This window comes from Trachurus trachurus (assembly GCF_905171665.1).
Source record: "Trachurus trachurus genome assembly, chromosome: 24".
Taxonomy (NCBI): Eukaryota; Metazoa; Chordata; class Actinopteri; order Carangiformes; family Carangidae; genus Trachurus; species Trachurus trachurus.
Genome location: NC_139910.1, coordinates 1308195 through 1332823, shown reverse-complemented (window position 1 = coordinate 1332823; position 24629 = coordinate 1308195). Strand labels below are relative to the sequence as shown.

At 42.2% G+C, this 24629-nt stretch overlaps 1 protein-coding gene across 1 annotated transcript; it reads right to left on the bottom strand.

The window, feature by feature from the left end:
* Window positions 1-1846: 1846 nt before the first annotated feature.
* Window positions 1847-19827, bottom strand: crip2l (cysteine-rich protein 2-like; the record flags this gene model as incomplete). The annotated part of the gene is made up of 8 exons (XM_084000842.1): window positions 1847-1911; window positions 4121-4178; window positions 8876-8970; window positions 9116-9184; window positions 10446-10577; window positions 10717-10774; window positions 11783-11877; window positions 19785-19827. 8 exons carry the CDS (start codon window positions 19825-19827, stop codon window positions 1847-1849), a joined length of 615 nt encoding a protein of 204 aa, XP_083856968.1.
* Window positions 19828-24629: the final 4802 nt, after the last annotated feature.

Sequence of the window (24629 nt, the reverse complement as noted above, 5' to 3'; positions counted from 1 at the left end):
AACAATATAATACAATACAATATAATATGAATATGAATATGAATTACTTTATTAATCCCAAAAGGAAAATTCATTTGTCTGTCAGCTCATCTACCATTTGCAGGAGAACCAATCAAAAAGCCTGATGGCTGAAGGTACGAAGATCATCTTATATTTTATGTAATACAATAAAATAATGGAGATTAAACCGTCTGAGTTTAGATTACTGGTTCATTTTAATTAACTTGCTTGATAGACATAATCTTATTTTAATTTTATTTGAGCTGCAGCTGTAGAAATAAAATAATAATAATAATTGTCATTACCTGTTTAAGACAAAGACACACTGATTACATCCATGTTATTTTATTCATAGTTTATTATCATATTGCTGAATTATAATGATCCTTGACACATGCAAAAGTTTGCCACTTTATCCGCTTTTATTTTGTGGATAAATTCTTCCAGCTTCCGGTATGACTGAGTGTTACCTTGACGACAGTAGCCTACCACCTGCACCGGGGGTTTTCCAGAAAGAAATGTTGGCAGCTTCTTCCCGTCAGTGACGTCATGAGCTCAACCACAGTGACGAACAGGATGTGAATGTGGGCGGGGCCACACCTGGACACACCTGGACACCTGAGACCACAAAACCCTGTACAGGTTCAGACCTGTTTGTTGTAAAGTTGTGCAGTTTGTTAGTCAGTCAGGAAATCACAGAAAACATTTAATTGTATTCATTTATTTTAGCCAATGATAGATTTAGTGACTGTTTTCCAACGATTTTGATTGATTATATTAGATACAGGCCTCATAAATAAAGTTAGTTTTGTCTTAGATAGATAGATAGATAGATAGATAGATAGATAGATAGATAGATAGATAGATAGATAGATAGATAGATAGATTTTAGGTGTTTATTTTATCTGTCTATCTATCTATCTATCTATCTATCTGTCTATCTACTGTATCTATCTGTCTGTCTGTCTGTCTGTCTATCTATCTATCTATCTATCTATCTATCTATCTATCTATCTATCTATCTATCTATCTATCTAATGACGTTATAGAAAATGGAGACTTTAATCAGAATAATAGTGAATCCAGTAGATGTTTATGTTTTATATCTTCACTTTATATGTGATTGTTTTTATAGGCTATTTGAACCTTATATCTCCTATATCTATTTAATAATAATAATAATAATAATAATAGCCTTTATTCAGGACTCTAAAGTGGTCTGTATAAAAAAGAAGTAAGAGTAGAGTATACAGTCATGATATAAAAGCCATAATATATTATCTAATATGTATTAATACTGTATAGTTTTCATACTTTTTCATGTGTTATTTGTTGTGGGTCGGAGAGAGAGAGAGTGACATCTTGATCCAGTGTGTGTGTGTGTGTGTGTGTGTGTGTGTGTGTTGTTCATGCTGCAGTGAGAATAAAGAAGATTTCTCAGGACGCAGGTTTGTTCTGACATCGTTTTACTGTAGAAAACATCTTCTGACTCCTCAGCTTCACTGCGTCTCCTCTGAACCGCCGACACAACGTTAGTGAAGCTGCTACGTCTTTAACAAAGTGCACAAAGTCCCAAAAAAACATCGATCCGTGAGTGAAAACAACTTTTTTTTTAAGCTAATTAGTGTTTGGCGTCGAGGTGAAACTCAACCTGGGAGGACGTTACAGGTGTTCGGTACAAAAAATAGATTATAAACAATATACAAATACAACACAAACATCTAGTGTCCGTCCCTGTGAGCGCGTGTGCGTGTGTACGTGTCGTCTGTTGTCTGTCGCAGTGGCGATCGAAGGCAAAAAATCGAAGAGACGTCGAGGCCGAGGGTCGTGGAGGCGGAGCTCGGTCTCAGGGCGCGGCCTCGCCCTCAGGGTCGTCGTAGATGTAGCTGCCCACGCCGCCGGTGTTCACACCTGAGAGACACACACACACACACACACACACACACACACACACACACACACACACACACACACACACACACACACACACACACACACACACAGCGTTCACAAACACCCGGGATTACCCACAATCCTCAGCGGCATGATAAGTCAGAGGAGTAAAGAAACAAATCTGAACAAATCTCTGCACAAAACCTCTCTAAGACCACATGATACAGGCTTCAGAAAATCCACAGTGTGTGCGCGTGTGTGTAGGTGTAGAAGGGCATTTAGGCAGGATAGGTAGGACAAATGATAAAAGGAGAAGCTGTTATCTCAAATATTATTTTTGCAGTTTTTTTTTTTTAAATAGCCTAAACTATTAAAATGAACATTTTTTGCAGATCTGTTTGTCTTCAAGTTTTATTGATCACTAGAGAGCAATGACTTGGAATGAAGTTGGTTTGATGTAAAAAAAAAAAAAAAAAAAAAAAAAAAAGCTTTGATGTAGCTAAGCTACTTTTGTCATTTTATTGTAGCGTAGCTTGCTACATTTCTCTGGTTTGTAGCTTCAGTGTAGTGAAGCTTCATTTCATGTAGAGTAACTTGTAGCTTAGCTCACTACATTTTCCAAGTAGCTTGCCCAACACTGTTGAAACGTCAAGAGTAAACGATGGTCCAAATTGTATTTATAATTTGAGGCATTTTATCAAACCTAATTGTAATGGAATTACACTTCGGTCAAGTTTTCAAATTGATGCCACCAAGAACTGCTGTATAAGTGTAAGGCCATCCCTATCTTGTTAATAATTTCACATTATACTTTAATTCTTAAAGCAGATATCAGCTTCACGGCCGTTTCGGCTAATGCTGCGTTCAAGGCAGGCTTTTGAAACCGTAAGTTACAGCTTCAAGTCACAACTACGACTTGGTAGCGTTCCAGGTAACCCGTAGCTCGTGTTTTTACCATCCTGTTGTCTGTGAAAGTTCCCTATAACGGCCACTCGTAACTTCCGACCCGTGAACTCGTACCAGATCGAACTGGTATGACTTCACAGGAAGGAAAAACACAAAGTACGAGTTTCTTTGAACGCACCATGAGTTAGCAGCCCCCGCCCTTGTCAGGCATCAATTGGTCCTCGTGCTACGTCACCACATTCACGCGCATCCCTTGGCTGCACACACAGCCCTTCATGCCGTTCTCTCTCCTCATTGGATAACACTTGTATCCCACAAGGAAAATTTTCTCCTCGGGTTACAGCAGAGCAGAGTGACGGAGAGACTCGTGTTTAGGCTGAAATACTTCATGTAAGTGATTGCTGACGGAAAATAGGACTATTTAGGACTTATATTAACAAAAACATTCCACTGATATCTGCTTTAATAACTTAATTTCAGCCCATCACAAAAAATAAAGGCATGTGGCCTAAACTGCAAAAACACAAAATCTTTCCAAGAATATTTGTCTTATTTCTTGTCAAAATGTCTCATCTAAACTAATCTCTTTCCACTTTAAATAAGACTCATCACCTAAAAATTAACTTGTTTTTAGATCATTTTCACTTGTTTCAAACAAATTTTCACTTGAAATAAGTAGAAAAATCTGCCAGTGAAAGAAAGTTTTTTGTAATAAGGAAGAAAAACTTGCTCCACTATCAGATTTTTCTACTTATTTCAAGTGAAAATCAGCTTGAAACAAGTAAAAAGTGTCTAAAAACAAGTTACTTTTAGTAGAATGAGATTTGTTTTGACTGTTGCAGTTGTGTTAGGCTACACATGTCACTGTGATGGCTGTGACTGAACACTGTGAGTGTCTTGTAGTTTTGCTCATAACTACAGACAGCCAGGTGTCTGTCAGTTGGGGGGAACGTACGCTACATCATCTGGCTACATCATCTGTTGATTATAAGATTTCTGCTACTTTCTGTTCCACTGAACCCATAAAGAGCTTGAAAGGTTTAACTGAAACGAAGAATGAAAGGGTCAGCACTTATAATATAATCTGAGCAGCTTCAGCCTGCACCTTTTCAGTCTATGTAACATTTATGAATTAAGTTTTAATTAACGAATGCATTATGAATGTTGACTGATTGTTGATTGATGCCTGACTGTAACAAGATCGAATAAACTACAACAACTGAAGGAGATTGTGTATGTACAGTATGTTTTATATGTTTTATGTTGGTTGTGTGAATAAACGATAAAGTTGATCGTGATCGTGAAGGCCGCTGGTTGGTACCTTTGGGTCCGAAGAGCACAGCGTAGCAGGGCTTGTGGCAGTAGGGCTGTCCATCATGCTGCAACACAGAGACACACACTCAGGGACAAAGACATCTGACTTCCTGTCACTGCAACAAATTAATATTTAATCACTTCTTCATCAGATTCACTAATAAAACTGAACCTGAGCTGCATGAACTTTAGCCACGGTGACGGTCACCTTCATACGCAGCGTCTCCTCTGATTGGTTCACCTGCTTCCCTGGACTTTATACCATTGTTTTACTTCACTTTATCATTTAATGTTCATTGATTGATTGATTTATGTTTTTTTTCAACATCACAACAAACAACACTTGACTGAGACGACTGGATTCACCAGAGACGAACCAACAGGACAGACGACGACGTCTCAGCAAAACAACAAGGAGAAAAACTAGAAGCAAAGTCAAGATGAAAGAGGAGGAGCCACAGTGATAAACATGAGGTTATAGAAGTGTTGCTTCTGTCCTCTAATGTTGTCTTTCTGTCCTCTAATGTTGCCTTTCCGTTGTCTTTCTGTCCTCTAATGTGGTCTTTCTGTCCTCTTATGTTGTCTTTCCGTCGTCTTTCTGTCCTCTTATGTTGCCTTTCCGTTGTCTTTCTGTCCTCTAATGTGGTCTTTCTGTCCTCTTATGTTGTCTTTCCGTCGTCTTTCTGTCCTCTAATGTGGTCTTTCCATCGTCTTTCTGTCCTCTTATGTTGTCTTTCCGTTGTCTTTCTGTCCTCTAATGTTGTCTTTCCGTCGTTTTTCTGTCCTCTAATGTTGCCTTTCCGTTGTCTTTCTGTCCTCTAATGTGGTCTTTCTGTCCTCTTATGTTGTCTTTCCGTCGTCTTTCTGTCCTCTTATGTTGCCTTTCCGTCGTCTTTCTGTCCTCTTATGTTGTCTTTCCGTCGTCTTTCTGTCCTCTAATGTTGCCTTTCCGTTGTCTTTCTGTCCTCTTATGTTGTCTTTCCGTCGTCTTTCTGTCCTCTAATGTTGCCTTTCCGTCGTCTTTCTGTCCTCTTATGTTGCCTTTCCGTTGTCTTTCTGTCCTCTTATGTGGTCTTTCCGTCGTCTTTCTGTCCTCTAATGTTGCCTTTCCGTCGTCTTTCTGTCCTCTTATGTTGTCTTTCCGTCGTCTTTCTGTCCTCTAATGTTGCCTTTCCGTCGTCTTTCTGTCCTCTAATGTTGCCTTTCCGTTGTCTTTCTGTCCTCTTATGTTGTCTTTCCGTTGTCTTTCTGTCCTCTAATGTTGCCTTTCCGTCGTCTTTCTGTCCTCTTATGTTGCCTTTCCGTTGTCTTTCTGTCCTCTTATGTTGTCTTTCCGTCGTCTTTCTGTCCTCTAATGTGGTCTTTCTGTCCTCTTATGTTGTCTTTCCGTCGTCTTTCTGTCCTCTAATGTTGCCTTTCCGTTGTCTTTCTGTCCTCTTATGTTGTCTTTCCGTTGTCTTTCTGTCCTCTAATGTTGCCTTTCCGTCGTCTTTCTGTCCTCTTATGTTGCCTTTCCGTTGTCTTTCTGTCCTCTTATGTTGTCTTTCCGTCGTCTTTCTGTCCTCTTATGTTGTCTTTCCGTCGTCTTTCTGTCCTCTAATGTGGTCTTTCTGTCCTCTAATGTTGTCTTTCCGTCATCTTTCTGTCCTCTAATGTGGTCTTTCTGTCCTCTAATGTTGTCTTTCTGTCGTCTTTCTGTCCTCTAATGTTGTCTTAAAAAAGAAGTAACTTTGGTGATCCTTTATATATGTAATGTTGGTTGTTTATGCATTGGTATCCATTCTGGATTATATACATGTTGTTTACTTACTTTTTTCTCTCATGATGATGAAATATTTGATTATTGTTTCACTGCTATAGGATGAAAAAACTTTTTGATTACAAATGGGTTCCCACTGATTATATTTGTGTTTTTCTGGGCCCATTTGTTTAATGATAAGTGTATGATGTTTTCTATATTTAAAAGATTTTCTATATTTAAAAACTGTATATTTAAAACCATATATTTAAAAAGTGTATAATTAAATATTGGAAGCTTAAGGATGTGCCCCTTGCCTTCAGGCTCGCCCCTCCTCACCTAATTGGACCTCACACCCATACACCTGTGAACCTATATATGGGCCTGAGTGTTCCTTTGTTCTGTTGGCACCTCATGAAGACCACACATGGTCGAAAACGTTTGTGCTGAATAAATCACTGTGACCTCCTGTAAGAGTGTGCGGGCAACCCTCTCTTTTATACGTTACTTTTTATTGCCCTGCACCTCAATAGCCTACAGCATGATGTGCGTATAAAAACCTCCTTTTTCCTCCTTCCTCTAATGTTGTCTTTCCATCGTCTTTCTGTCCTCTAATGTTGTCTTTCCATCGTCTTTCTGTCCTCTAATGTTGTCTTTCCATCGTCTTTCTGTCCTCTAATGTTGTCTTTCCGTCGTCTTTCTGTCCTCTAATGTTGTCTTTCCATCGTCTTTCTGTCCTCTAATGTTGTCTTTCCGTCGTCTTTCTGTCCTCTAATGTTGTCTTTCCATCGTCTTTCTGTCCTCTAATGTTGATGCTTCTTTCTGTCCCTCCTCATTATGGATTTGTTTTTTATTGTTTCTTTGTTCTGTTTGTTGATTTTTAAAAAAGTATTCCATGTTTGGTACTGCTTGTACTCAAGGAAAATAAAGAAATTAAATGAATTCTTTAGCTGCAGCCATGTCGTTTCTCTTCTGGTGTGGAGCTGCACTGTTCAGTCCAATCAAAGCAGATATTGATTTATTCCATGTGGACGGTGCAGATGAAGATAAGATTGTGTTTGTTCCCTGAAGAAAATAAACTCCTTATCGTCTGTTTCTGGTTGTAAAAACTGAACTGTGAGCGTGTCTCATCCTCGAACAACAACAAAAGAAACTCAATAAATAAACCATAAACCAAATGAAGGATAAATAAGAATCACATCAGACTCCAGTAGGGCTGAGTACCGAACAACCTCTTTTACCCGCACATGTCCACTTTTACATCTTTACATTTTGTTTTGTTTTTATATAAATTCATGAAAACGTCCGGTTTTCATTGTTTTTCATTCTTAAATTCACCGGCGCTTTGCACAGAATGCTCCGGTATTTCGTTGCGTTTGACGTAAATAGGCCTACCTGACCGCCATGTTTATAGGGAGACCAGGGACAGTTGTAACACTGTTTGCATTTGTCCTCAACAAATCAGAAACCATTAGCCTATTTAAAAACCTTAATGTGTCAACTACAAAAATGATGCATGAAAGTGGGTTCAAGTAATATTTTCAGGTAGAAAAATTCATCTAAATAAAGTGACTGCAATGTAATTTTTGTTCAATTTATAACTGTTATTATAAAATTGGTATCGAAAAAAGTATCGTTCAGGAACCGGTATCGAAGTGAAGGTAACGGGATTGGTACCGGTATAGAGAATGTGAAGTTACGTCACACTGTGGGACGTTGGGCGCCATCTTTGGAGGATCGCGGATGTAAACACTTGCTCGTCTCCCTAAAAAAAGTTCCCCAAAGTCGCTTAAAAGTAATCATGGTGGGACAGTACTGCTGCCACAGTAGTAGCTATATGCACTAATACCAAAAACGAGATAGTTCACGATGTCTTGATAAGTCAGTGGAGGGAGTAAATCTGGGTCTTGAATCCAGTCCCTTAACGACAAAACGTAGGATCGACACCGTTAATAAGTGGTAGTTTTTCTGTGTACCTTTGTTTCTCGTTAAAGGGATAGTTCACCCTAGAATGATATTTCGCTCATTATCTACTCACCCTCATGTTGACTAAGGGCTGGAAGAATTATCAGAGACCACCGTCCCTTCTCTTAGTTACAGGGGGTCTTGGCGTAGCAGTGAATTTCAATGCAACGGTTGCAAAGGGACACCAGAGCTCTTCGTAAAAAAAACACACACAAAAAAACATCCAAATACCTCCATGATGCTCGTATGTAATGTCCGTCTTGTGCTGAAGCCCCAAATTGCGTAATTGTCCCGAAAAAAATTAAATAAGTCTATATTTTAAGCTTGTTTGTAGCGGAAGCTTCTCGTCTTCTTCTTCTTCTTCTCCTCTTCCTGGTCCGTCCAAATATCGCGTGATTCGCAGTAACCGCAATGACGCCGGCGCAAATCACGCGATATTTGGACGGACCAGAGAAGAGGAGAAGAAGAAGAAGACGAGAAGCTTCCGCTACAAACAAGCTTAAAATATAGACTTATTTAATTTTTTTCGGGACAATTACGCAATTTGGGGCTTCAGCACAAGACGGACATTACATACGAGCATCATGGAGGTATTTGGATGTTTTTTTGTGTGTGTTTTTTTACGAAGAGCTCCGGTGTCCCTTTGCAACCGTTGCATTGAAATGCACTGCTACGCCGAGACCCCCTGTAACTAAGAGAAGGGACGGTGGACTCTGATAATTCTTCCAGCCCTTAGTCCACATGAGGGTGAGTAGATAATGAGCGAAATATCATTCTAGGGTGAACTATCCCTTTAAATTTGAGTTTATCACGATACGTTCCTCCTTCGTTTTCCTTCCCCTTCTCCATTTCTTTTTTTCTTTTTGTTCATCTTCCTCATCTTTTTCTTTCTCTTTTACTTCTTGCTCGTTTTCCTCCGTTTTCCCCACTTTCTGTTTACGTTTGCGTTCCTCCAGAGATGGCGCCGACGTCCCACAACGCAAAGCGGCGTGACGACGTCAGCTTCACATTCTCTATTGAAAATCCCTAGATTCCAGGAGGAAGAGGAGCAGCTCTCACCTCTGCGTGGCTCCCGGCCGCCAACGTCTTGGAGCAGCGTTCACAGCGCAGACAGGGCCGGTGCCAGTTCTTCCCCAGAGACGACACCTTCTCCGCTGCACACACACATACAGACACACACACACACACACACACACACACACACACACACACAGTGAAGTCACTATGGTAACCAGCCGACTTAGTTCCTGTGATCAATACGAGTGCAAACACAGAGAGACGAAGACGACGCGTCCTCACCAAAGTACACCGTCTTGTTGCACCGGGGGCAGATGTTGGGGCCGCCGGAGAACGAGGAGAAGCTGGCAGCTGCAGGAGGACAGATGTTTACAGTCACAGTGTGTGTGTGTGTGTGTCTTTGTTTGTGTGTGTGTGTGTGTGTGTGTGCACGTGCAACAAACACAATCTGTCATGTCCTCCTGCTATTTTTACCTCCCTCTCTTCTCTGATCGTCACTCAGACATCTTCATCTCTGCTTCATCTTTACCTCCTTCAGCAGCATCAAGCTTCCTCTTTGTCCTGTCGTCTTTCCGTCGTCTTTCTGTCCTCTAATGTTGTCTTTCCTTCATATTATGTCGTCTTTCTGTCCTCTAATGTTGTCTTTCCGTCATATTATGTCGTCTTTCTGTCCTCTAATGTTGTCTTTCCGTCATATTATGTCGTCTTTCCGTCGTCTTTCTGTCCTCTAATGTTGTCTTTCCTTCATATTATGTCATCTTTCCGTTGTCTTCCTGCCCTCTAATGCCGTCTTTCCGTCGTTTTTCTGTCCTCTAATGTCATCTTTCCTTCATATTATGTCATCTTTCCGTTGTCTTCCTGTCCTCTAATGTCATCTTTCCTTCATATTATGTCATCTTTCCGTTGTCTTCCTGCCCTCTAATGCCGTCTTTCCGTCGTTTTTCTGTCCTCTAATGTCATCTTTCCGTCATATTATGTCATCTTTTCGTTGTCTTTCCTGTCCTCTAATGTCGTCTTTCCTTCTTATTATGTCGTCTTTCTGTCCCCTAATGTTGTCTTTCCATCATATTATGTCGTCTTTCCGTCATTTTTCTGTCCTCTAATGTGGTCTTTCCGTCATATTATGTCATCTTTCTGTCCTCTAATGTCGTCTTTCCGTTGTCTTCCTGTCCTCTAATGCCGTCTTTCCGTCGTTTTTCTGTCCTCTAATGTCATCTTTCCATCATATTATGTCGTCTTTCTGTTCTCTAATGTTGTCTTTCTGTCATATTATGTCGTCTTTCCGTCATAATATGTCGTCTTTTCGTTGTGTTTCTGTCCTCTAATGTGGTCTTTCCGTTGTCTTCCTGCCCTCTAATGCCGTCTTTCCGTCGTTTTTCTGTCCTCTAATGTCATCTTTCCATCATATTATGTCGTCTTTCTGTTCTCTAATGTCGTCTTTCTGTCATATTATGTCATCTTTCCGTCATCTTTCTGTCCTCTAATGTTGTCTTTTCGTTGTCTTTCTGTCATATTATGTCATCTTTTCGTTGTCTTTCTGTCCTCTAATGTCGTCTTCCTGTCGTCTTTCTGTCTCTCCACCGACAGTCAGACACGAGGACGAGTGTCTCACCTTTCACTGGTCCACGGGCAGGAGCTTTTTTCACCTCCTCTGGTTTCCCGTCTGTTTCCATGGAGACAGCAGCAGGGGCTTCGTTGGCGGGAGTGTCGTAGACGTAGGAACCAGCACCGCCGATGTTCACGCCTGAAACAAACATACACACACACACACACACACAGAGACACACACACACACGCACACACACACATAAAGCTGTGAAGAGTCGTATTCTACAGGTGGTTTAGTTGTCAGATGTTTAATGTGATCCAGAGGAGAGTTGCACCTTTGGGCCCGTAGAGGGCGGCGTAGCACGGCTTATGGCAGAACGGCTTCCCATCATGCTGTGGAACACAAGGAGGGGGGGGGGGTTAAAGTTAACACACATCCGTCTGTCCGTCACCTCGGTGCCTGAAGAGTTCCTCATTGTGATTGTGAAACAGATATTTCCTCTATAAACACACGAAGCCACGCCCACTTCTGTCTGCGTGATGTCACAGTGCACGGCTCAGGTGAGTGGGCGGTACAAAAAGTTACTGATTCCCCTGTTATGAATGAATGAATGAATGAATGAATGAATGAATGAATTAATGAATTTTTATTTTGGTGTCATGCCACCACCTTGGCCCATCCCATATGGGATTACAAGACACATTTAATGACAAATACAAGAAAAAAAGACTGGACAGTCCTTCCTTTACCTGCCACACAGGTGTGACACAAGCTGGGGAATTTTGGAAATATTCCAAATTGGAAACTTTCCATGGGAATTATGGGAATTAACTGGAAATTGTGGGTAATATAAATCCAAACATAAATGTAAATACTGTATTTTGTTTTGTCATAAGCAGACATCCATGCAAAACAAGCAGTGTGCTGTGTGCATGTGATTGAGGAATAGCATAGATATTCAAGTGTACTGTCATTAAATCTGGTTGTTTTAGCCAAGATTATGCTACAATAAATTTCCCCCAACTATATATAAGTTTCCTGTTAAGGGCCAACCTGCAATTTTGTAAATTTTGCAACCCTAACAGGAGGTCAGGGGGTTGAGTCCAAGCAATTTGACATATTTGAGCATTTTCATCATCAAAAGTAACGCAATAGTTACTCTTCCTGACCATTCGTTACTTTTATTACGTAGCAAGTAACTCAATTATTAACTCAGTCACTAATTAATTCACCCTAAAGGTGTGGGGGTGGGGCCTCTCTGGTGGTGGATCGTGTGTGTTAAACGGCCCGAAGCTGTCGACATGACGCAGCACAGAGCCGCTGACCCTCCGTTATATTTAGAGTTGAGTAAGATAAGAGCGTCGCCCGCTGTCCTGAGGTCAGCTGCTCCTCCTACCTACCTCAGCGTGGCCGCCGGGGTTCAGCGTCTTGTTGCAGCGCTCGCACTTCAGACAGAACTTGTGCCAGTCTTTCCCCAGAGACGACACCTTCTCCGCTGAGGAACAACAACACAAAGACAGAAAGAAAGAAAGAAAGAAAGAAAGAAAGAAAGAAAGAAAGACAGAAAGAAAGAAAGAAAGAAAGAAAGAAAGAAAGAAAGAAAGAAAGAAAGAAAGAAAGAAAGAAAGGAAGAAAGAAAGAAAGAAAGACAGTAAGACAGAAAGAAAGAAAGAAAGAAAGAAAGAAAGAAAGAAAGAAAGAAAGAAAGAAAGAAATCAGACCTGGTGCAAACTGTAGAGGATCAGAGGTCACTCAGTACGTTTACATGACACTTGAAAAAAACGAATTATTGCCTTAATCCGACTATAACTGGACAACTGAAGTGCATGTAAACACCTTAGTCCGACTGAAATCAGAGTTGGAGAACTCCGATTAAGACACCCAGATAATGCGATTGGAATTAGATTTTCTCCGTCATGTATACACCTTAGTCGGAGTATAACTGGACAATGCATGTGCGCTGCTCCACAACCGTAGAGACGGCACCAAGTGGAGCAGAGAAGCCGCCTGAACCCGGCAAAGTAAAGACAAAAACCCAACGTCAGCACCGATTCAATGCATTTCACAGTAAGAGTAAGAAGAGTAAGAGAGAGAGATGAAGAAAGGAAGCCCGTATCCTATTCTCAGCGTGAATCCGGCCCAGGCTGACGCGTCGGGTCGGGAACTGCAGTTGAGAGTTTATTATGAAGCTACTAAGTTGTTTATATTCAGTTTTTTAGGAGGTGACAGAAAAGTCAACAGGACAGGGGGGGGTATTAACCTGCTGAAACAACGGGTGACGCCGCATGAGGGGGCGATGGACCCGTCAGTTATTACATTTTCTCAGTTGCATGTAAATTGAGACAAGGACAGAAGTCCGATTAGACGCCAAAATCGAATTTTGAGCATAGCTGGATTAAGCTCTGCATGTAAACGTACTGACTGTCACACACACACACACACACACACACACACACACACACACACACACACACACACACACACACACACACACACACACACACACACACACACTGCTGCTGTTTAAAGACGACGTCCACTGTAAACATGAATCCATTAAAAGCTGCATTTGACTGAAGCAGATTAATTTTCTCCAAACACAGAGACGGTGGAAGAAGCAGCTGCTGAAACACATCAGGGAGAATATTTAAACAGAGGGAGACGACAGGAAGAGCATCGGGACGGAGGAAAATAAAATCATCATATAAAGACCGAGGAGGAGGAGAGCGATGATGACGTCTCAGAGTCTGAAGGTTGGACTGGCTGCTGAAGCTAAAGTGGAAACAAAGCCTGATTTAACCTCTAAATCCACCGTTGTTCAGCTGCTGACACGATCTCAGTTCAATTCAAGCTTCATCTTAATCCAGGATTTGTTAATCCTGCAGCTATTTTATCACTGTGAGTTTGTTCAACCTCTGTACCGTCACGGCCAGGGGCGGAGTGGCCATCGGGAGGACCGGGAGATTTCCCGGTCGGCCGGCGGCCAATAAACTCAAGTGAGCCGGCCCGCAAGCTGCCCTGCGTGGCCGTGTGGTGTTCACGAGTTAAAAGTAACATTTACTGCGCGCCCCCACGATAATCTCCAAGCTCTACCTCTACACCTTTTTAGAAAGTCCACCCATTATTTGTACCCCTTCATGTCTCTCTACATTTCACTCATGGTTGCGATAGTGAATCAGACTCTCATCAATCCAGCCTAAATGATTTTTGTTTAGCCTCCTATCTTTATCTAATTATTTTTCTTCAATGTTACAGAACTTTCATGACCACAAAATATAAAATAACCAGCAATTTAATTTGTTTGTTTGTTCTTAAACTAATGTAGAATGGTGCAAAGCTTCATGGGAAATGCGTCAGCCTGTCACTGTGAAAGTTATCATTAAACTAGCGGCTACGGCTAAAAACAGATCGACTAGTAGTAGGCTAAATCTGCTTGGGAGGCACTAATTGCAGCTCTTTCACATACGTATTTCTGTAATTTCTTTCTTTCTTTCTTTTTTAGCTAGATAAAAGTAACAATGTGTTAAAATGCACCAGAATATGGGAAATGGTGTAGCCTTTATAAAAAAAATTCGGGGGGAGGACCCCCAGACCCCCAATTAAGTTGTTTCACCCACATTTCCTTTTTGCTTCTGGCACTCATATACGGTATTTTGCCACAAAAAGGGGGGGGGGGGGTTGGTCCGATGGTGGGCCGGTGCGGTCAGAATTTTCCCGGTAGATTTTGGTGCCCCACTCCGCCCCTGGTCATGGCTACTCAACCTAAAACTAAACCTGAAACCTTAAAGGGCAATTCGGGGTAAATTCAACTCGGGGCTAGCCTGACGCATCAGACTATATCATTACCATGTCTAGTCTGGCAACGAGCGGTAGACCTCGGCTCAATCCAGGGGGCGGGATGAAGGCTGTCTTTCAAACTGCCTCTGCACCAATAGGGTAGCGCTACGACCAATCAGAGCAAAGAGCAGGGTGACGTCGGTAGATTAAACTTTTCCCATATCCTGTCGGCAAAATGAAATGAATGGGAGCGGATTGAAGTTCCGCTGCTTAGGCTGTTTCCATCCCTCAAAGCCACAGACAGCGTCAGATGGAGACTCAAACATGCAGCCAGAAGTTTATTCACTTCAACAAGCCGACATGTTTGTAAAACTAGATCTAATTCAAAGTCTGGCGGAGTCGAGACCAAGTTGACGCTCAGTGTGTTCAGGTGCAGTGGGAAGCTCCCGTTTGTGTCATAAACACAGAAATATCAACTCTGGACTTGCTTCAAGTGAATAAACTTCTGGTGCATGTTTGAGTCTCCATCTGACGCTGTCTGTGGCTTTGAGGGATGGAAACAGCCTAAGCAGCAGAACTTCAATCCGCTCCCATTCATCGTTGCCGTGGCGACGCGGGGACAGACACAACTACCGCAAAACAGAAGCAATTAAACTGAAAACCTTCAGATTCTTTCTGTTAGACCTGAAATGTTAGGAACATACAGCCCCGAGGTGAATTTGCCCGGAATTGTCCTTTAAACTTAAACCAGATTCAAAACCTGAATCTGCAGTAAACTTAAACCCGAACCTACTCGAAAATTCAACTTGAACCTACAGTAAACTCGAACCTGAACCTACACTACCAATAAACCTGAACCTACAGTAAACGCTAACCTAAATCTGCAGTTTTTTGTTTTTTTTGGCCTTTTTTTGGCCAGTTACTGTAACTTAAACCTGATTCTACACTAAACTTGAACTGAACCTATAGGCTAAGCTTAAACCTAAATTTGCAGTAAACTCAAACCTGAGCCTACACTACAATTAATCCTGAATTTACACTAACCCTAAACGCAAACCTACTGTAAACTCTAACTTAAACCTAATCCCAACACCTTATTGAAACACTGCACCAAAAAAACCTGACTGTACAGTGAAAAGTCCTTTGTCTACAACAACTACAGTTTCATCCACAGAGGCCTTGGACGGTCTGAGGGCTGTGTGTGTGTGTGTGTGTGTGTGTGTGTGTGTGTGTGTGTGTGTGTGTGTGTGTGTGTGTGTGTGTGTGTGTGTCTCAGTCATTTATCTCTTTGTCCTCCTCCTAAAATACCCCGGCAGATACAACCGGCCGGCTGATACGAGCCGACACTCTCTGGTCCGACTCGACCTGTCACCGTGAAACGTGTCGGCTGAGTCACCTTGACGACAGGAAGTCACCGTGCTGGACCAATCACAGCCACTTCCTGTCGCTGTTCGTTTGTCTGAATCTGAACTCTGATCATCAACAGTTTATCAGCTCCATTATATCGATCTCTGTGAATCTGCTGAACCAAGCAGAGCTGCAGCGTGTGTGTGTGTGTGTGTGTGTGCGTGTGTGTGTGTGTGTGTGTGTGTGTGTGTGTGTGTGTGTGTGTGTGTGTGTGTGTGTGTGTGGGTGTGGTCCCTGCTGCTCTCCAGACGATGATGATGAACAAAGAACAGGAAGACACAATCGATCTTTAAAATCAATGAATTATTAATATTGTGTGATGCAGCATCTTCAGAGCTGACACACACACACACACACACACACACACACACACACACACACACACTGATGTTACTTGTGACTAAACTTTCGAGACGTTTTGCTTCACCTGTCGACAGATGAGCTACAACACATCATAAATATATTAATGATCAATTAGTTGATTAACGAAGAAACGATTCTTCTCAGAAAATCTGTAGCTGTTGTTGTGATTTGAACAAAAATACTAAAAATGACATTGAATAACGCTGTTTAAAGGTGTACAGAAAAGAAAATTGAATTTGATTCCACTCTGGGTCATAAAATGAGTGTAATAATAACTCATCTTTCAGACGTTGTAGGCCAAACTTTGTGCAAAATTCTATTTTTGAGTAAATCCAGGATGAAAGTGAGGTATTTTTTTTTCACATTGGATAATGCAGGCGCACAGATTATACGTCACGTTGCTCACGATTCACCAGCCACTGACATTGGATCCGTAATCCGTCATTCAAACGTCTGAGACACACACACACACACACACACGGAGCTCGGTCTCGCCCCAAGCTTTGAATATCCCGCCCGCTCGATAACGACCAATCAAATTTGTTTTCCTCACTCGGGTAAACAACAACTCGGCGCGACAAACAGAACAAACGGCCATTTCTGTAGCTACACCTTTAAAGCAGAAGTAAGCGATCCGGTGGTTTTGGCTAATGCTGCGTTCCAGGCAGGCTTCTGAAACCGTAAATTACAGCTTCAAGTCACGACTTACGACTTTGTAGCGTTCCAGGCAACCCACTCGTGTTTCTCCGACCTGTTTTACCTGTGAAAGTCACTATAACGGCCACTCGTAACTTCTGACCCGTGAACTCGTACCAGATCGAACTGGTACCACTTCACAGGTCGGAAAAACACGAGTTACGAGTTGCCTTGAACGCACCATAACTTCCTGTCAGCAGATGGAGTTAGCAGCCCCCGCCCTCGTCATGGATCTATTGGTCCTCGTCCCTACGTCACCACATTCAGGCGCATCCCTTGGCTGCACACACAGAGAGGACCGCCCCTTTATGCCGTTCTCTCTCCTCATTGGATAAAGGTTGTAGGATACAAGGAAAGTTTTCTCCTGGGCTCAGAGCAGAGCAGAGTGACTGACAGACCCGTGTTTCAGACCAAACACTCTATAGAAGTGATTGCTGTCGGAAGATACAACTATTTAAGACTTAGATTAACACAAACATTCACCTGACTTCTGCTTTTAGTCATTTGATCCATCATCACATGTTGAATATTATCCAAACGGCGACGCCCCCTAAATATGACGTCACAGAGGAGAAAACATCTGAAGTAATGAGAATAAAAACGCCCTATAGATATTTTTTTTAATCTCCTTTTTATAATGTATTTCTTTTAGACCTATTTATTTATTCACTTATTAATTTAGTCATTCCTATATTTCCTATATTATTTATCTAAATATTTTGATAATGTTTGTCCTTATATCATTTCGATGTCTTGGAATGTCTGTCACTATGTTTTTTTTGTTCCTTTTTCAGGTGTTCATACTATTTGATGATAAATAAAGTAAAAAAAAAATATAATAAAATAAAAACACTTCATTATTTTTAAGAAAATCATAGGCTATTTGTTTCTGACAGTTTTGCATTTTAATTTTCATAATGTGACTTTTGTTTTCTCCGATATTTTGTGGCTTTTTTTAAAATCAGGACTTTGTTCCTCAGACTCTGATGATGACGTCAGATGTTTCTGCAGCCTGAGGTTAGAAACACTCAGATTTAGCCTATAGATTAGGCCTATTATATATTTTTGTAGATTGATTTGAACACACAATCACAAATTCACTGTTGTTTCCAGGTTTGAATGTTAACAACATATTTATATATAAATAAATATACAGCTCTGGAAAAAATTAAGAGACCGCTTTCACAAATGTTTCTTCAAAGCATCTCTACATGTATGACTCATTCTTTTCTTTTCTTTTCTTTTTTAAACACACAACACAACTCCTTCTACTTAAAGGGATAGTTCAACATTTTGGCAAATTGGCCCATTGCCATAATCCCTATAGGTTCGTTACCTTTATCTGTCGGTGTAAGCTATTTTTAGAACGGAGGAGCGGAGCGGCAGGCTGTTCAGAGCTACACTATGGAGGCTAATGGAATTTCTTGGTTTCCCTCATCAAACTCATCAAATACAAAATCCCAAAACTCCAAAACGCTTTCGTGGACAAGTTGTGACCTGCACATTCACCACGCTATGAGATAATAATGGAACGTTACGAAACGGAGCCGTTTTCGAGGTAAATACAGAGTCTGCTTGCTGAAAAACTGTCCCTGAACGCAACGCGCATCAGCGGTTTGGCATGAATTTACCTCTAAAACAACTCTGTCTCGTAACGTTCCATTATTATCTCATAGCGTGGTGATTGTGCAGCTCACAACTTGTCCACGAAAGCGTTTTGGAGTTTTGGGATTTTGTATTTGATGAGTTTGATGAGGGAAACCAAGAAATTCCATTAGCCTCCATAGTGTAGCTCTGAACAGCCTGCCGCTCCGCTCCTCCGTTCTAAAAATAGCTTACACTGACAGATAAAGGTAACGAACCTACTGCTATGACTATAGGGATTATGGTGATGGGCCAATTTGCCAAAATGTTGAACTATCCCTTTAATGAGACTCTGATGAGGTCATCACCTGATGAGGTCATCACCTGAACCACATCTGGTTTTATAGGAAGATTATAAATAAAAACCACTGCTGGGATTAAACATTGACATTATTATCCCACAGAAACTGGTTTATAAACTCTTCCTGAGTTAAAATGTTCTTGCTGTGTTGTTTAGGAATAAATATGAACATGTTTTCTTTGCATTATTATTATTATTGAAGGTCTGAAAAGACTTGATATTTTTTTATATCTGGCCGTTTGTGGATTAGCTGGGGTTAGGAGAGCCTTGTTTTTCTTTTATTTCTTTACCTGACATTGTATCATTGTATCTTTTTGTGGAAGGACCCCCTCGAAAATGAGATGATTCATCTCAAGGGGCGATCCTGAATAAATACATTCAAATTCAAATTCAATTTTTTTTGTTATTTAGTCTAGTTTAGTCATTTTCAGCCAATAAAAGCTCTAAATGACATTTTTTTTTTTTCAATTTTGGGAGAAATGTTGTCATTGTAGTTGATAGAATAAAACAAAACAAAAATTAATTTAATTTTACTAAAACACACAGGCTAGGCTGCCTATAAATAGTAAAACTAGAAACACTGATCATTTTGGGAGTGGTCTCTTCATTTTTTCCAGAGCTGTAGCGTATGTCCAGCTGAACTCTTCACCACGGAGCTGCGGTGCCTCTGAGGAAAAACGGCCTCAGGTCCAGAGACTCGGAACCGGACTAGATCCGCTCCGAAGCCGGTAGACACACACACACACACACACACACAGCCTGCAGCCTGCAGCCTGCAGCCCCCCCGCGGTCACGATGCGGGGAGCGGCCGCTGCTTCCACTCACTCAGTTCAGTTCAGTTCAGTTTATTTCATGTCCCCAGAGGGCAGTTTGGGTTGCAGCTCATAGAATCACATTAGGTAAAAAACATACAACGCAGAGACACATAGCGACATAGAGACGCATCATTATAAATAACAATATAGATAAAATATGCACTAATTGTGATCATATAAGAGATAAAATATAGGAAATACCGTTAAAACACAGAACACAAAATCCAAGATAACACTGTTGAGAGCATAGTGGTGAAGTAAAGTGCATCAGATAAGGTGCAGTCTCACACAGAGGAGAGCAAAATGATTGGGACAGTACGGTGGCCAGTACAGACTTAAACGGGTTACAACCAGTCATTATTTCGAGGCATTCACTCATTCACTCACTCACCCACTCACCGAAATACACCGTCTTGTCACATTTGGGGCATTTGGACGCCATGGTCCCGTGTGATCAGTCTGGTTCTGGTTCTGCTCCGTCTGCAGCTCAGACTCAGACCTCAGAGGAGGATGGAGGTGCTGATGGGAGGGAGGAGGGAGGGGCCGCAGCACGGGTCCACATAGCCCCGCCCCCCCCCCCACCCCCGGTGATGACGTCATGCGGGAACAATAGATGAAGAGCAGAGAGGAGGAAGATGTTGAATTACCGAGGTGAAAGTTTGATCCTGAACGTTACACAACAACAACAACAGTGTTCAGTGTTGTATCAGGATGAGGTCATTTCTCCTGCTCACTGTCTGTGTTTCCATGGTAACAGCTGCTTCATAGTGATTCTACATCACTGGTGTCATTAAAGGGATAGTTCACCCCCCAAAAAATTGAAAGTTTCAGAGTCCTCCGTGGCTTCTCTGAGTTACAGGGGGTCTCGGCGTAGCAGTGCATGTCCATATGACGGTTGCAGATTGGATACCAACTGTCTTCGTAACAAAAAGACACACCAAAAAACATCCAAATACCTCCATGCTGCTCGTCTGTAATGTCCGTCTTGTATTGAAGCCCCGACATGAGAAATTGTCCCGAAAAAAATTAAATAAGTCTATATTTTAAGCTTGTTTGTAGCAGAAGCTCCTCTTCCCGGTTCGTCAAGCTTGAAATAGACTTATTTAATTTTTTTTCAGGACAATTTCGCATTTCGGGGCTTCAATACAAGACGGACATTACAGACGAGCAGCATGGAGGTATTTGGATGTTTTTTGGTGTGTCTTTTTGTTACGAAGACAGTTGGTATCCAATCTGCAACCGTTATATGGACATGCACTGCTACGCCGAGACCCCCTGTAACTCAGAGAAGCCACGGAGGACTCTGAAACTTCTCCCAGCCCTTAGTCCACATGAGGGGGAGGAGATAATAATGAGTGAAATTCGAATTTTTGGGTGAACTATCCCTTTAATGAAGCTATAATTGCCCCTTTTTTTTCATTTTATTTTACCTTTATTTAACCAGGAAATCCCATTGAGATCCTTTACAAGAATATCATCTATAATCAATAACATTTACATTTCATTACACGTTGATCTCATCTCTCAGTAAAATGTTGTGACTCTTCTCTTTTCCAACTAAACAAAACATTTATATCCTGTATCAGATCAAACTCAACTCTGCCCACACCAGTAGATACATCCAACCCAGAATGAGGGAATATTTTAGCTCCATAAAACGCTTCTTTATAAAAGAAAAATAGATATTTATATCATAACTGTTCAATGTATCTATACATCTATATCTATCTCTATCTGCTGTATAAATAAAGAGGATTGGAAACAGTTTGTGTCATTGCTGGTTCTTTTATTTTGGAAATGTTACTCCGTCCTCCGCCGTGGCGACGCTGGCTCCTCCTCCTCCTCGCTGTGTTTGTTTCCCGGTGTGGTTGCTAGGCGACGGTGCAGCTGTGTGTGGGGGAATGTTAAGTGATGATGATGATGAAGCTGCAGCGTCTCATGGTCAGACGACGCTGCACTGATTCAACTCCGACCTCACACTGACCTTTAGTTTTACAGCTGAGAAAAGATCACACACATTTCTCTGTATTAAAGCCCTGAAGTAAAGGAGGAGGAGGAGGAAGAAGAGAAGGAGGAGGAGGAGGAAGAAGAGAAGGAGGAGGAGGAGGAGAGAGAATAAAAGGGGAAGGAGGAAGAAGTGGAGCAAAAAAGGAGGAAAAGGAGGAGGAGAAACAGTGACTCACCTTCACACCTGTGTGAGTTTCTAAATGAGCTTCAGCAGGTGTTTCAGCTCTCACCTGTAGTGTGACTGCAGCTTCATCACCTGACAGGTCAGTGATCATGTGACCTTCTTCTGTCTGATTGGATGATAGGGATGGGAACCTTTTGCATTTGAATCGATACGGTATCGATACTCGGTACCTGGGAACCGATACCGGTACCAGTCGGTACCTGTTTTCGGTACTTTTTGTGTGTGTGGTAATTATAAAAATAAAAAATAAATAAGTAAATAAAAACGCCTGAAATGTTAATATTTACCCCTTAAAGGGATAGTTCAACATTTTGGCAAATTGGCCCATTGCCATAATCGCTATAGTCATAGCAGTAGGTTCATTACCTTTAATTGTAGGTGTAAGCTATTTTCAGTACGGCGGAGCGCAGCAGCTGGCTGCTCAGAGCTACGCTATGGAGGCTAATGGAATTTCTTGGTTTCCCTCATTAAACTCATCAAATTCAACATCCCAAAACTCCACAGCGCTTTTGTAGACAAGTTGTGACCTGCACAACCACCACGCTATGAGATAATGACGGAACGATACGAAACGGAGCCGTTTTCGAGGTAAATACAGGGTAAATACGGAGACTGCTTGCTGAAAAACTGTCCCTGAACGCAACGCGCATCAGCGGTTTTGTATGAATTTACCTCGAAAACGGCTATATACTATAGCGATTATGGCAATGGGCCAATTTGCCAAAATGTTGAACTATCCATTTAACAACATCACAACTCCTCAGCCTTTAAGAGTATTTTATGTTTTAGGGATGGGCAGTGATTTTCATATAATGGAATAGTCATTCAATGAAAAAAAAAAGTTTATGAGAATATCGTCTTGTCTGAAAAAAATTCCGTTTTTACTGTGTGAAAAGGAGAAACATGGAGAGACTCCTACAGCCTCAGAAAGCTCTGTGTGAAACTTTGTCAACAAAAAAAACCAAACTGAAACTGCTGCAAACTCTGCAACATGTGGACTTGACGTTTTGACGAGAGGAGAGGGGGAGACTTCATCCTCGTTTAGATGTTTAGATGTTTAGATGTTTAGATGTTTAAATGTTTAGATGTGCTGCTCTCATTACGTGACGAGGACTTGAAGGCGCCGCTGTGATGAGAAGCGGGACTCGGGACTTGGGACTCGGGACCGGACCTCTTCGGTACGGATCGTCACAACAGTCCGTTCTTCATGTTAAATGACGGACGGCTGTTTTTCAGGTAGTGATTTTAAACAACGGGCTGGTGCTACCGCTTCTCCGCCTCTCATTTCAGAGAGAGAGAGAGAGGGAGGCTCATGCAGACTGCACTCTCTCTCGCTGACGCACGACGAAGGTGCGTTCAGGTACCGAAATGTGGTACCGATTGACTTTATGTGAATCGATACTCGGTACTTTGGTGGGAATTCGGTCGGTACCAAAAAAGTAGGTCTGAATTTCGGTTCCCATCCCTAGAGGATGATGACGTTACTGTGCGTTCACACCAAAAGCGTCGGGAGCGTTTCGCCGGCCAGAAGTCATTCATCATTTTCAATGGAGACTGGTGTCGAGGGGCGAAGGAGCACCGAGAGCGTCAGATTAGAAGTTGAGAGAAGTTCAACTTTATGCAAATGAGGAGCGTCGCGGCGGCGGCAGCCAGTTGCAGACAAGGAGGCAGTTGTGGGTCTGAGAAGTGAAGTCACTTCCGCGTTCAACAAACTGCAATCCCCTCTTCTTCCTCTGGGGGCTGGTGTCAGAAAGCAGCATTCTCCATAGACCCCCATGTTAAAATAGCGACTTTACAGCTTAAAACAACATATTTACAGCCTGGTACATTCCATTTTTTTGGTCTCAACCGATAGTTTCTACCCCCGCACACACTCTGAGGGGGGTGAATCTTTTTAAAACTCTACCGTTTTACTGTTATTAGGTTAAAATTCTGGCCAATCAGGGCGCGGAAACGTTGAGTGACAGGTCTGGAGACCGCTGCTTCGAGGCCAGTGGGCGGGTTCTCGGCCGGCTAACTGCTGCACCGCTCCAAATATGGCAAGTAGAATCCAACATGGCGCAGCTCAAACCCCCGTAGTAGCGGCACAAAACAGACTCCCCCAAACCAATGGGTGATGTCACGGTGCTACGGCCGTTCTCTTAACAGTCTATGGTTGCAGACCGGGAGTCTCACAGCGGGAGAAACTGAGAGCGCCTGAGTGGACACATCTCCCACGCTGCTTAAAGCCCCTTTGGCCGCTGGAGCTGAACAGAGCGTCGGGAGCGTCTGCTGCCCACAATGCTGCTGACGCTGCTGACGCTCCCCACGCTGTTGGTGTGAACGCACCATTACACGCACAAACACACACAATAACAACAACACAGAGCTTCGTTCTGATCATATATTTTATTACAGTCCACTAATGTAATCAAATCTGAACAACGATGTCATCCACAAGTTCCACATGTAACCGTCACACAGCTACGTCTCATGTGGACACACGCCGTCCGTCCATGGTCACATGGTCCGGTGGCCACATCGGCCCGTATGTGTCCGTCACGTCCAAGGGGGCAGTTGTGGGTCTGAGAAGTGAAGTCACTTCCTTGTTCAACAAGCTGCAATCCCCTCTTCTTCCTCTGGGGGCTGGTGTCAGAAAGCAGCATTCTCCATAGACCCCCATGTTAAAATCACCCACTTTACATCCTCAATAAACCTGTTAAAAGCCTGGTGTCACAACGTTTTCTGGTCTCAATCGATAGTTTCTACCCCCGCACACACTCTGAGGGGTTTAACTCTACCGTTTTACTGTTATTAGGTTAAAACTCTGGCCAATTAGGGCGCAGAAACGTTGAGTGACAGGTCCGAGCAGCTCCGTGGACAGCTGCTTCGAGGCCAGTGGGCGGGTTCTCGGCCGGTAAATCCAAGGCAAGGCAATTTTATTTGTTTAGCCCGTTTTTACCAACAGTTTGTCTCAAAGGGCTTCACATGGCATCACAACAACATCCTCTGTCCTTAGACCCTCACATCCACTGAGGAAAAACTCCATGGAAAATCCAACATGGCGCTGTTCA